General features: G+C 41.0%; 1 protein-coding gene and 1 long non-coding RNA gene across 5 annotated transcripts in view; one reads left to right on the forward strand and one right to left on the reverse strand.

The window, feature by feature from the left end:
• The window catches only part of ACMSD (aminocarboxymuconate semialdehyde decarboxylase), a 60,285-nt gene that overhangs the window by 23,567 nt on the left and 23,542 nt on the right, over positions 1-13,176 (forward strand). For all 4 annotated transcript variants that reach the window (XM_515804.9, XM_054679007.2, XM_009443354.5 and 1 more), the window contains 3 exons: positions 2,196-2,289; positions 5,595-5,690; positions 7,105-7,277. In XM_515804.9, coding sequence (XP_515804.1) covers positions 2,196-2,289; positions 5,595-5,690; positions 7,105-7,277 — 363 coding nt within the window. The remainder of the gene's footprint in view (positions 1-2,195; positions 2,290-5,594; positions 5,691-7,104; positions 7,278-13,176) is intronic.
• Positions 1,250-3,673, reverse strand: LOC104005187 (uncharacterized). Its single transcript, XR_678397.5, has 2 exons — positions 3,576-3,673; positions 1,250-2,356 (listed from the first exon to the last, which is right to left on the reverse strand). It is a non-coding gene; the product is annotated as an uncharacterized LOC104005187 (long non-coding RNA).

Raw genomic sequence — 13,176 nt, forward strand, 5'->3', positions numbered from 1 at the left:
TTTAGCATTCATTGGATTTGGGTTTATGAATTACTAAGGGGCTTAGGAAGCAACAGCAGCCGGTTGAGGTCCACATGGATATTTTCATTTGTGTGACTAGCTCGACCCATCAATCCTTCTAACTGGGCTGTTTTGAGGACATCCAGTCTCTGAAGGGATTCAGGAGCACATCCTGTCCCCAGGTGACTTATGATATCCTGGGGGTGGCAGCATATTTGTTTGGTTAGCAAGGTTTGCCTGCCTCTCTGCTCTCTAGTTTGCGTCAATAATGTGCTGAAATGAATTATCATGAGCCAGGTTGGCTTTGTCATCTCAAGGTGATCCTGGTACTCCAAAGGTCTAACTGTCCCCTTTATCTCCTAGACCTCCCTTTTTAGTGAGTAAACCCAATCATACATGCTCAGGTCAGTTTTCAGTTGCAAAAACAACTTCGTTATTGGTATAAGGCAGACTGAATGGTAGTGCCAACTGCCCAGCTCCACCATCTATCAGCCACAAGGCCTAAGTAAGTTAGCTTCTATCTGCCTTAGTTTTCTTCTCCATAAAATGAGGGTAGTAAAAGTGTGCATCTCACAAAAAATTAAACTAGTTAATAATTATAAAATTCTTATAACAGCTTGGGCACATAATAAGTTCTCAGTCAATGTTAATTATAATTGTGAGAGTATAACTTCTTTTTCTATTCTCTACAAACCCCACATATACAAGGAGATCAACAATATGTTAATTTGAACTGAACAGAAATGAGGGTGGGAGGAGGGTGAGGATCAAAAATCTACCTATTGGGTACAATGGTTATTACCTGGGTGATAAAATAATCTGTATGCCAAGCCCCTGTGACATGCAATTTACCTATATAACAAACCTGTACATGTACCCTTAACATAAAAGTTAACAAAAAATAAAAAGGAAAAATTTTAAAAAGAAAAGAACCACCAGAGGCACATAGAATAAACTTGTATCCAAATGAGGAGTCAAATCCCACTGAGATACCATGACCATGCACCTTTGCCAAACCCAAACCATCCCAAGAGGTCAATATTTTCTTTCCAACCGGCACCTATTATCAGAAACCAATTAGCTTCTCTCTCTTTAAAAGGCTTATATCTCTTCTGCTCCCCAGGACCTGTTGAATTAAAAGTCCTTTCTTCAACTTACCCTTTTCCTGACACTTCCAGAATCCCTTGTTGTCCCAGAATTGGTTTTCCATTTTAAAAATGCTTATGTACACAAGTCACATTGCATCAGCCTGGTTAGCACAAACATTTATGTATGAGGGTAGGATGAATCACTCCAGAACCTCAATATATGTGGTGAGGAATTATTCTAAGGGAAATCTCTTTTGAATCTTGACGAGCACTAATATTCAATGCCTGTTGAGGAGACTTCTTTTAATTAAACTTTTTGTTGCATAAAGGTCATTCCATCCAGATGGTATTTCCATTTCTCAGAAGGCCCTGGAGCATGCCTATGACATTCATGTCAGTGCCTGTCTGGCTAAGGCACTGACCTCTTCCATTTCTGAGGTCATCTCACTCACAGCCAACTGTTCAGAGACTCATCTGGGCTTCTGGGGATGGGTGAATGCCTGTAGACCCCAGGGATTCCACCCAGTGCTGGGCTCTGAGTAGCCAGGTGGCTTGGGTCAGGCCAGCCAGCCCCAGCCCAGCACTGAGCCTCTGGCTCCAGCACATCACTTCTTCACTTTCCACAAACTCTGGTTTCCAAGTGGGGAAAAGGAGGGGGCACTCTCGCCCTGACTCCAAGGATACAATCTCAGCAGTCCTTCCAAAAGCGTAGACCAAGTAGGAGCCAGAAGGAGCCAAATGTAGGGGAAATTTTCCCCTACATTTCAGCTGTGGGATTAGTCCTTGAGCATTTTGCTGTCAGCCAAAACATTTGAATGATGGATATTTCCTGACGCTTGTTTTACCAGGTGATATATTAAGTTCATCAACCTCAATGGTAAATCTACCAACCCCCTTTGTTAATTCTAAGTGTCCCTTTTATTTTCTAAGCAGGAGAAGTTTGTCAATATCTCTTCTATATAGATCATAAAACAACTTCAAAAGCATTTTAGTTTATTTGTGCAGACCAATATAGACTCAGAGAAAAGCAGTTTCCCCAAAACAGTACCTGGTATCTGCTCACTCATCAAAGTAACCCTCTCTCTCTCTCTCATTGCTTCTTTGAAGGCAGCCGAAAGGCTGAAGTGTTCCCTGTTTGTGCATCCCTGGGACATGCAGATGGATGGAAGAATGGCCAAATACTGGCTCCCTTGGCTTGTAGGTTTGTGTCTGTGTGGGGTCTGGAACAGAGGACCAACTCTTGGGTTTTTCCAATCATCTATGGAAACCTATTATGTCAAATAGGGAAAGTATGAATAATTAACAGGATTATGAGTAATAGCAGCTATCACTTACTGAGCTCTTACTTGGATTAATGCTATATATATATATATATATATGTATTACCTCATTTAATTTTAAACATATCCAATACCATCATAAATAAATCATATATTTAATCTATGAGTTTGACATTATAATGATCATTTTACAGATGGAGAAACTGAGGCTTGGAATTTTTAGGTAAGGTGTCCAGGTCACACAGTTAATACATGAAAATGTAATTTACACAGATATATCTGACTCCAAAGCCAGTCTTGCTACACAGACTCCCAAAGAGGCTTCAAAAAATGTAACCATACCTGTCTAGTAAATTTTTTGGATGATGATAATAGCATCAGCTCATACAAATGAGAACCCTAGAATTAAAGGTAGAAGGTCAACTTCCACCACCCAAAGATCTGAAATCTTATATAAAAGATGACCCAGGCTTGCAATTTGCCTGTTATCTGCTCCTCTCTTCTGCCCTTTGCCTCCTGCACTATCCATAGTTCCACGAAAGCGTAGAGGAGAAAGCTCCATTTGCTCTATCCAATCTCTCATTATCAGTTGTGATAAGAAGAGATAGAGAACAGATGTAAAATTCTGGAGCTATAGGTGAAAAATACAGCTCATCTACAAACCCAATGAAAACTTGGTCCCCAAATGAAAAGTGCTGGATATTTTTTTCTTTTTTCTTTTTTTTTTTTTTTTTGAGACAAGGTCTCACTCTGTCGCCCAGACTGGAGTACAGTGGTGCAATCTCAGCTCACTGAAAACTCCACCTCCCAGGTTCAAACAATTCTCCTGCCTCAGCCTCCCAAATAGCTGGTATTACAGGGGTACAATGCCACGTCCAGCTAATCTTTGTATTTTCAGTAGAAACAGGGTTTCACCATGTTGGCCAGGCTGCTCTCAAATTCTTGGCCTCAAGTGATCCACCCACCTCAGCCTCCCAAAGTGCTGGGATTACAGGTGTGAGCCACTGCACCCGGCCTGGATTTTCTTTAAGGGGACCATTGTTCTTTCTCTCCTCAGCCAAACTAGTACAATTAGTAATTATTAAGTAATCAAAATGGCAATCACCATGAAGAATTAAATGGGGCAATATATTGGAAGTCAAAAACTGGGATTTTAGTTTCAGTTTAGTCTCTATTTCACTGTATTGCCTGTAGTAAATCACTTTACCTCCATGGGCTGCGGTCCCTCATCCGTAAAATGAGAATGCTGGTCCAGATTTCTCCAAAGGCCTCTTTCTGCTCATGTTTTATATATTCCTGTGATTGCTGTTGGAAACCAAAGTATTTAGTAAGGAGGCTTCCTACTCATCCCCTACCAAATTCTTGGGCAATAATTAATAGGATGAGATAACCCAAGATGCCCAGTGCCATCAAGCTTCAAAGAAAAATGTCACCCTTATTCACAAAACTCTGATAAGTCCCACAAGCTTATTTATTTATTTATTTATTTATTTATTTATTTAGAGACCGAGTCTCACTCTGTTGCCCAGGCTGGAGTGCAGTGGTGTGATCTCACCTCACTGCAACCTCTGCCTCCCAGGTTCAAGTGATTCTCCTGCCTCAGCCTCCCAAGTAGCTGGGATTACAAGTGCACGCCACCACGCACAGCTAATTTTTATATTTTTAGTAGAGACAGGGTTTCACCATGTTGGCCAGGCTGTTCTCAAACTCCTGACCTCAAGTGATCTGCCCACCTTGGCCTCCCAAAGTGCTGGGATTACAGGAGTGAACCACCGCACCCAGCCCACAAACTTATTTATATTGCAACAGGAGAGCATCTGCATATAGAGTCATTTCATCATCCATTTATGCAACACAAATACATTGATTACCTCTAGCATGCCAGGCCCTGTCCGAGGCACTGAGGATATATTCACAAACAAAACCTCTGCCTTCATGGAGCTTATATTCTGGTTAGAGGAAAGAGATTATAAACAAGTATATATATATATCACAAGAAAACAGGCTAATTTTGGAATTTTATTCTGGATGCAAAGGTGGTCATTAGTGGATTGGAGGATTCCCAGCAGAGAAGTGTCATGATCCAATTCACATTATGAACGTAACTCTGACTGCTATATGGAGAATGGATTGTGGGGTTATGGTTCAAGTAATTATGGGAAAGTAGAGTCACAGAACTAGAACAAAGTGATGCCATCCATCTCTCTGCCTTCAGGAAGCTCTACCCACAAACTGCTTCCAGATGGGTACAAATCCATCATGCTTCCAGAATTCCCAGGCAGCTGGGTGCCAGGGGCGTCTCTGCCTGTGAAGCAGTGACCAGCCCCGGGCAGAATGAGCATCCTGTGAAGCCTAGCTCCGCAGCCTACAGAGTCAGGCTTCCCCAGAAGGTGCAGGGCACAGCTGTGGAGCGGTCAGATTTCTGAGTCATGGTCTGAAAAGCAGTCAATGGCAATGTAGCTTGGACTGGCTCCTCAGGGGTGAAGGCATTAGACATGGACCAGCTGCTTCTCCTAGGAGCACAAAGCACTTGAAATAATTCATTTTAATCCAGTTATTTTCAATCTCAGCTACCAGAGGCAGCAAAGATTTTTCAGGAATGACCATAATGATAGTTAATATTTAGTGAGCCCTTACTAAATGCCAGGTGCTGTCTGCCAATCCTCAAAACAACTCACTGGCAGGAACTCACCATTTTACAGATGAGGAAATTGAGAGAGAGGCAGCTAATATCTTTGTTGAGCACCTCCATTGTGAAGTTCTGTCCGGGAACTTGGCCGACATCATTATTTGCAAGGCTCCACAACAGTCTTGCAAAATGGGCAACACAGACGTCATCTTACAGATGAAATGTGGGCTCAGAGCCATTAGATAACTTGCCAGAGGCCAGGAGGCAGAAAACTGGAGGAGCTAGGGTCCAGCTCGGACTTGGCACACTCCATCTGTCCCACTGCATCCCAAACTGAAGTCGGGGGACTTAGGGCAAAAACCAAGTCCTCTGGCTCCTCAATCTCTCTAGCCATTAGATGACTCTCCCTTCAAGTGGCAAGTAGGAAGTTTCACGTGGTTCTCCTTGCCAAAGTAATGTCCTATAATACAGCCAAACTATGCCAGGGTACAAGGGCCTCAAGTTTCTTTGCACTGACAATTCCCTAGCCACTAACATCACTGAATTCTTCTTGGTGGGGTGATCATCCCTGAACCTTGTGACTATTTCCTCTTTCAGGAATGCCAGCAGAGACCACCATAGCCATTTGCTCCATGATCATGGGTGGAGTATTTGAGAAGTTTCCCAAACTGAAAGTGTGTTTCGCACATGGCGGTAAGACCCTATCTTTATTAGTCAGCTCAGGCTGTCACAACAAAATCCCACAGATGGGGTGACTGTAAGAAAACAGAAATTTATTTTCTCACAGTCCTGGAGGCTAGAAGTCCAAGATCAAGGTGCTGGCAGGGTTGGTTTCTAGTGAGGGCTCTCTTCCTAGCTTGCACATGGCCACCTTCCTCACATGGCCTTTGGTTTCTCCTCCTTTTCTTACAAGGACATCAGTACACCAGTCCTGTTGGATTAAGGCCCCACCTTATGACCTCATGTAACCTTAATTATCTCCTTAAAGGTCCTTTCTCCAAGCACAGTCACATTTGGCATTAGGGCTTCAGCATATGAGTTTTGAAGGAATACAATTCAGTTCGTAACATCCTTCCAGCCATCATTCTAGTAACATGATGGTTTAGGAACCAAATTCTACTTTTGTAGGCAAGTTTAGTTTTGTCATTGTTTTTTTTTTTTTCTGTTTTTTTTTTATTTAAATCCCTCTAGTTAGATCATGAGCTCTCCAGTCTACAATAGTCCCCACTATTCTTCATTGTTTACAAATAGGCCTATTTCATTCTTTTACATTGTCTGCCTGGTCCCCGTAGGTAGTTGAATTTGTGACCCTTCAACAGACAGACACACACACACACACACACACACAATCAAACTACACATGTTACTCGCTAACATGCCTTTCCTCCTCAACAGCATAGAGAAGACATCTTTCCAGGTCAACAAATACAGAGCTTCATCATTTTTTATGGTGTCATGTATGGCCTTATATTTCATGGATATGCCATCATGACTCAGATAGCCCCCGACTGATAGGTTGTCTCAATATTTTGCTATTATAATCACACTATATTTGAAAACTTTGATTACATATCTTTACACACTTGCCTTCACTCTTTTTTTTTTTTTTTTTTGAGACAGAGTCTCACCCTGTCACACAGGCTGGAGTGCAGTGGTGCAATCTCGGCTCACTGCACCCTCCGCCTCCCAGGTTCAAGCGATTCTCCTGTCTCAGCCTCCTGAGTAGCCATGGCTACAGGAATGTGCCACCACACCCAACTAATTTTTTTGTATTTTTAGTAGAGGTGGGGTTTCACTGTGTTAGCCAGGATGGTCTCGATCTCCAGACCTCATGATCTGCCATCCTTGGCCTCCCAAAGTGCTAGGATTATAGGTGTGAGCCATTGTGCCTGGCCTGTCTTCTCTCTTTAAGATGAATTTCTCAAATCTGAATTTCTAGATGAGTTAATGCCATTTCTTCCATCATCTCCCAGCATTCAGAACACAATAGGTCCTTTGTAATTACTGTTAATCAGCTGGCCTACAGTAACTTCTTGCATATAACATCAAGACTAAAGGAATCCTTTACAATCAACACTAGCCCCTCAGTAATGGGTTTTACTTGCAGGTGGTGCCTTCCCCTTCACAGTGGGAAGAATCTCCCACGGATTCAGCATGCGCCCAGATCTGTGTGCCCAGGACAACCCAATGAACCCGAAGAAATACCTTGGTTCCTTTTACACAGATGCTTTGGTTCATGATCCTCTGTCCCTCAAGCTGTTAACAGATGTCATAGGAAAGGTAAGCCCAGTCTGCCACTTGGATGGCTTATGGGGAGCAGAATGCTGCATCAGCAACCCATTCTCTCTCCTTTTTTGGCCTCTCTCCAAAAAAGGGATGGAAGAAAGGTATTAGATGAAAGGAGAGAGACAGTGAGGTTTGGGATTAGGTTTGCTCACACAGGGGATTCTCTCCAGGGTCTCCCTCCACACAGAGTACATAACACTAAGAAACTATTATATATGCCAGAGAAATCCCAGATCATCTACATGGCTGGGTATTCCCCCAGATCAGCTCCTCTTCTTTAGTGACATCCCTATATACACCCAAAATGACACATGGCAATGTAGTAAGCAGGAAAGGGGCACAAGTTTCAAAGTCAAATTGACCTGGGTTAAAATCCTGGCTCTACCTTTCACTAGTTGGGTAAATTGTGAATACAACTGTCCTCATCCACTACATGGAGAAAACTGGAACATTGAAAGTGTGGAAAATGCATAGTTGGGAAATTGCGTTGGACAGGGAGTCAGGGGAAGATGATGAAGGGTCTTGTGTATCATGCCCTGAGATTTCTTCCTGGAATAATATGGCTTTTGATTCTCTCATTTAATTAAAACACCAGCATAGTGGTACTTTAAAGTGCACAAGAAAAAGTCTTTCCTCTGATGTAGTCTCCTCGCCAATCTCTCTGTTGGAGGCACACCCACCCTTTAAGTACTCTTTAAAAATGCTAACTCAGCAAGTTCAAGAATTTCTAGGGAAAAGGCCATAGTGAAAAGTCTAAAATATTTTGTATTTCAATTCCATCTTATTCACAGATATCTATAGAAGATTTCCACATTTTCCCAAGGGAAAAATCTTTGGGGTTAAAAGTATATAGACATATTTAAAAATCTGCAATATGGTACTTGAGTTTAGACTCTAAGGTTTAAAAAAATCATGTCCAGCAAAAAGAGGCCCATCATTTGAAAGTTGCAAGTAGTGGTTTATCTCCAGAATGGACACTTTATCTCATATTAATGCTGACTGTTTCTCTGGCTTGAGAAAATCACCAGAATATAAATATTAAGCATTTTAGCTTGGTAATCAATTATGTGGTTGAGCTGTGCCTCTGAGTTGTTTAGCTTTTGTGTCACCCCTGCAGACATGGATGGTTAGCAATGGGTTGTGACTGTTGATTGTTTTTGGTTTGGATGGAGAGTGATGAGAAGGTATGTAAGCAGAAGACTTCACAGGGCAGAAACTGAAAGAGACTTTGTGGGCTCTGGACATTGAGCAATGGAGGAAAGGAAGAGGGAAAATCATGTGGAATTGGGGGAAGGGCTGTTCTTATTACATCCCATCAAGCCTAGTACCTCCTTACTAGTATTCTTGGAAATTGAAAACACCAGGAGAAAACACCATTGCCAAATCCAAAGCCCATTTTCTAAGGGATACTATCAGCACCTTCAGCGAGCACCCAGTGCAATACACATTGGCCAGGGGACAGGAGCAGAAGAGGAAAAATATGGCAAATGCTTCATGTTAACAAGTGGATGGACTAGTTGGTGAGCACGTGTGAATATATTCCTATTAGGGACCTCCAGAAAAACTCAGCAGGTACTTTACAAACTTCTTGGTGCTGAGATCTTACATTCAAACTGTGAAAGCTTGAGCTATAATAATTTGGGCATCAAAAGCAAATGTGACCTTATTTTATGTGATCTCACAGGCAGGTGAATCCAGGACATAGAAGCGGTATATATTAATAATTTAGGATTCTTTTTAAAATATTAATACTTCTTCATTCTAGTCATATTCACATTAGCAAATTCGCTTTTAAAAACAATCCCCATATCAGAATGGCTAAGGAAAGTCCTAGCTAGACAACTGGGCTAGAGAGAAACCTGGCCAGATTTGAGCAAGAGGACAGAATGCCGTGGAGGGAGGTCTCTAGAAAGAAAATAATGGAACTGATGAATTATTTGATCTGTCTGAGAGTTGGAAACAATTATTGCCAGACATTTAACAGATCTGTTGATGCATTAGGAACAAATGCAGGATATACATAGAAAATTAAGCTAAGGAAAGAAAAGGAAATAATTAACTCCAAGAAAACAAAAAATCTACATGAGGGCAGATAATCACTGTATATTACTTGACTCAGCAGTGAGCAATATTTGTAGTCATAATAGGGTAAATATTAGTACTGGTTTAAATGAAAATCATAATTCTATTAAGAAAATAGAGTAAGAAAGAAATTCTCAATGATCATAATGGGAAATCAGTAAATACTCTCTAAAGTTAGTAAACTAAGAAACAATAGTATAAGCTTATTATCTGGGAATATAAAGGTAATTATCAAACGATGCATGCTAAAATGGTAAAAGTGGCTGCCTTAGGGGATAACAGTTGGGAAAGTGAGTCAGGGTTTCACTCTGTTACCCAGGCTGGAGTGCAGTGGCATGATCACAGCTCACTGCAACCTCCACCTCCCAGGCTCAAGCCATCCTCCCACCTCAGCACACCACCACACCCAGCTCTTTTTTTTATTTTTTGTAGAGACAGGGTTTTGCCATGTTGCCCAGCAGGTCCTGGACTTCAGCAATCTGCCTGCCTCAACCTCCCAAAGTGCTGGGATTACAGGCATGAGTCACCATGCCTGACCAAAAAAGTGTTTTTAAAAAAGAGCTGCTTTTGATAATAAAGATATTTTAGTAATATTTGATTGTTTATGTATAAACTATACTTTGATAAATATAAATTTTAAATAACATCTTAAGAATATACAGATACATGTCATATATAAAAAACCAAAACCATTATTGAGCACCTGCTATTTCTAAAACCCTGAGCTATTTGGTCAGAAAGTATTTAAATGGCATAATCTCTTGGCTTCCTTCCACCTCTAAAATTCTTTTGCTTTTAAATTCTTTGCTTTGATTTTTAAAGACGGATACAAAGAATGCAGGTTATAGATTATCAGTCTAACACTGTGAGAAATACAAAAAAATGGAAAACTATATTGCCTCCCTATATTAACATGATCACAGAAAATACACTTCACTATTTAAGTGGATAGATTTTTGAGAGGTCGGTCATACGCTCATTATGAGTATATCATAATTCTGGCTAGATCCATTGGTAACCTACCGCTGCATAATTACAGTCATGCATCACTTAACAGTGGAGATATGTTCTGAGAAATGCATCATTAGGCAATGTTGTGGTTGTGCGAACATCACAGTGCCCTTACACAAAGTTTTATGGTACAGCCTACTACACACCTAAGCTATATGGTATATAGCCTGATGCTCCTAGGCTACAAACCTGTACATGTTACTGTACTGAATACTGTAGGCAGTTGTAACCCAATGATACATATTTGTGTAGCAAAACATATCTAAACATAAAAAGGGTACAGTAAAAATAAGATGTAAAAGATGAAAAATGTATAGGGCACTTACCATGAATGGAGCTTGAAGGACTGGAAGTTGCTCTGGGTGAGTCAGTAAGTGAATAGTGAGTGAATGTGAAGGCCTAAGATACTGCTTTATATTACTGTAGATTTCATAAACACCCTACACTTAAGCTACACTAAATTTTTTAAAAATTTTCTTTCTTCAATAATAAATTAACTTTAGCTTACTGTAACTTTTTTACTTTTTAAAATTTTTTAAACTTTTTGACTCTTAATAACACTTAGCTTAAAATAAGAACACACTATACAGCTGTACAGAAATATTTTCTCTTTATATCCTGATAATCTCTCTTATATTAAAGAGAATTTTTTTTTGCTTTTTAAACCTTTTTGTTAAAAACTAAGACTCAAGTACACACATTAGCCTAGGCCTACACAGGGTAAGGATCATCGTCACTGTCTTTCACCTCCACATCTTGTCCCACTGGAAGGTCTTCGGGGTCAATAACACAGCTGGAGCTGTCATCTCCTATGACAATGCCTTCTTCTGGAATACCTCTTGCAGGACTTGCCTCAGGCTGTTTTACAGTTAATTTTTTTTTAATAAGTAGAAGGAACACACTCCAAAATAATGATAAAAAGGATAACATAGTAAATACATAAGCCAGTGACATCGTCATTTATATCATTACCAAGTCTTACATACTGTAAATCATTATCTGTGCTATACTTTTTTTTCTTTAAGACAGTCTCACTCTATCACTCAGGCTGGAATGCAGTGGCATGATCTCAGCTCACTGCAGCCTCCACCTCCTGGGTTCAAGCGATTCTTGTGTTTCAACCTCCCAAGTAGCTGGGATTACAGGAATGCACCACCACACCCAGTGTATTTTTAGTAGAGATGGGTTTCACGATGTTAGCCAGGCTGGTCTCAAACTCCTGACTTCAGGTGATCCACCCACCTTGGCCTCCCTAAGTGCCGTGATTACAGGCATGAGCCACTGCGCCCAGTCTATCTGTGCTATACTTTTAATAAGACTGGAAGAGATAGGTTTGTTTACACCAGCATCACCACAAACACTTGAGTAATGCATTGCACATAATAATAGTAGTAATAATGCATCACATTATGATGGCTGTAATATCACTAAGCAATAGGAACTTTTCAGCTCCCTTATAATTTTATGGGACCACCATCACATACACAGTCTGTCATTGACCAAAACATCATTATGTGATGCATGACTGTAATTACCCCAAAACTTAGTGGCTTAAAACAAGCCACATAAACAATAATAAACATTTATTATCTCTCATGGCCTCTATATGTTAGGAATTTAGAAATAGCTTAACTGACCCAAAATCTCTCAAGAGGTGAGACAGGCAAGGTGTCAGTCAGGGCTGTAGTTATCTAAAAGCTTGGCTGGGGCTAAAGGATTTACATTCAAGGTGGATTTTACCCATGAGTGGCATGTCAGTGCTTGGTTTTGGTGGGAGGCCTCAGTTCCTCTCCAGGTGTGCCTCTTCACAGCTGCTTGAGTGTCCTCACAACATGGCTGCTGGATGCCCCCAAGAGTGAGTGATCTGAGAGAGAAATGGGGAGAGATGGTAATGGAGACAGGAGGGAGGGAGGGAAGAAGAGGGGGGGAAAAAGAGAAAAAGAGAGAGAGAGATTGAGCACACACCAGAGAGAAGCTATCCTTTTTATGACCTACAGTCAGAAGTCATGTAGTACTAATTCCATCACATTTTATTCATTAGAAGCACGTCATTTAATCTAGCTCACATTCAAGGGGAGTAGAATTAGATCCCACCTTTTGAAGGGAGGCTTATCAAAGGATTTGAAGGCATATTTTAAAACTACCTCATTCCACTCTCTGGCCACAAATTATTTATATTCCTCCTAAATGCAAAACACCCTCACCCCTACCAAGACTGCCCCAAAAGTCTCATCCATTTATAGCATCACTTTAAAGTCTAGGATTTTGTTGCTTAGATGAACTGGTGTATGAGGCTCCTCATGTATACTTTCTCCAAATCTGAAGAACTGTGAACTGAACAGACAAGTTCCTTTGTTCCTCACACACTCAATATAAAATGGCGAGACAAGCATAGGATACTTGCTATCCTTTCCATTCCAAAAGGGGAAAACAAGAGCTTCAGAGGAGGTCACTAGCCACTAGCAAGTCTGAAATCCATCAGGCACATATTGGTAGTTCCTTTATTAGAACTCAAAGCATAGAAACCATTCAACAAAAACATTCTTTTCATTTTGTTTTGTTTTTGAGACAGGGTTTTGCTCTGTCATCCTGGCTGGAGTGCAGCGGCACCATCTCAGCTCACTGCAACCTCCACTCCCCAGACTCAAGGGATCCTCCAGCCTCAGTCCCCTAAGTAGCTGGGATCACAGACGCATGCCACCACAGCTGGCTAATTTTTGTATATTTTGTAGAGACAGGGTTTTGCCATGTTGCCCAGGCTGGTCTCGAACTCCTGGACTCAAGTGATCCACCCACCTCA

The sequence above is a fragment of the Pan troglodytes genome, chromosome 13 (assembly GCF_028858775.2).
Source record: "Pan troglodytes isolate AG18354 chromosome 13, NHGRI_mPanTro3-v2.0_pri, whole genome shotgun sequence".
Classification (NCBI taxonomy): Eukaryota; Metazoa; Chordata; class Mammalia; order Primates; family Hominidae; genus Pan; species Pan troglodytes.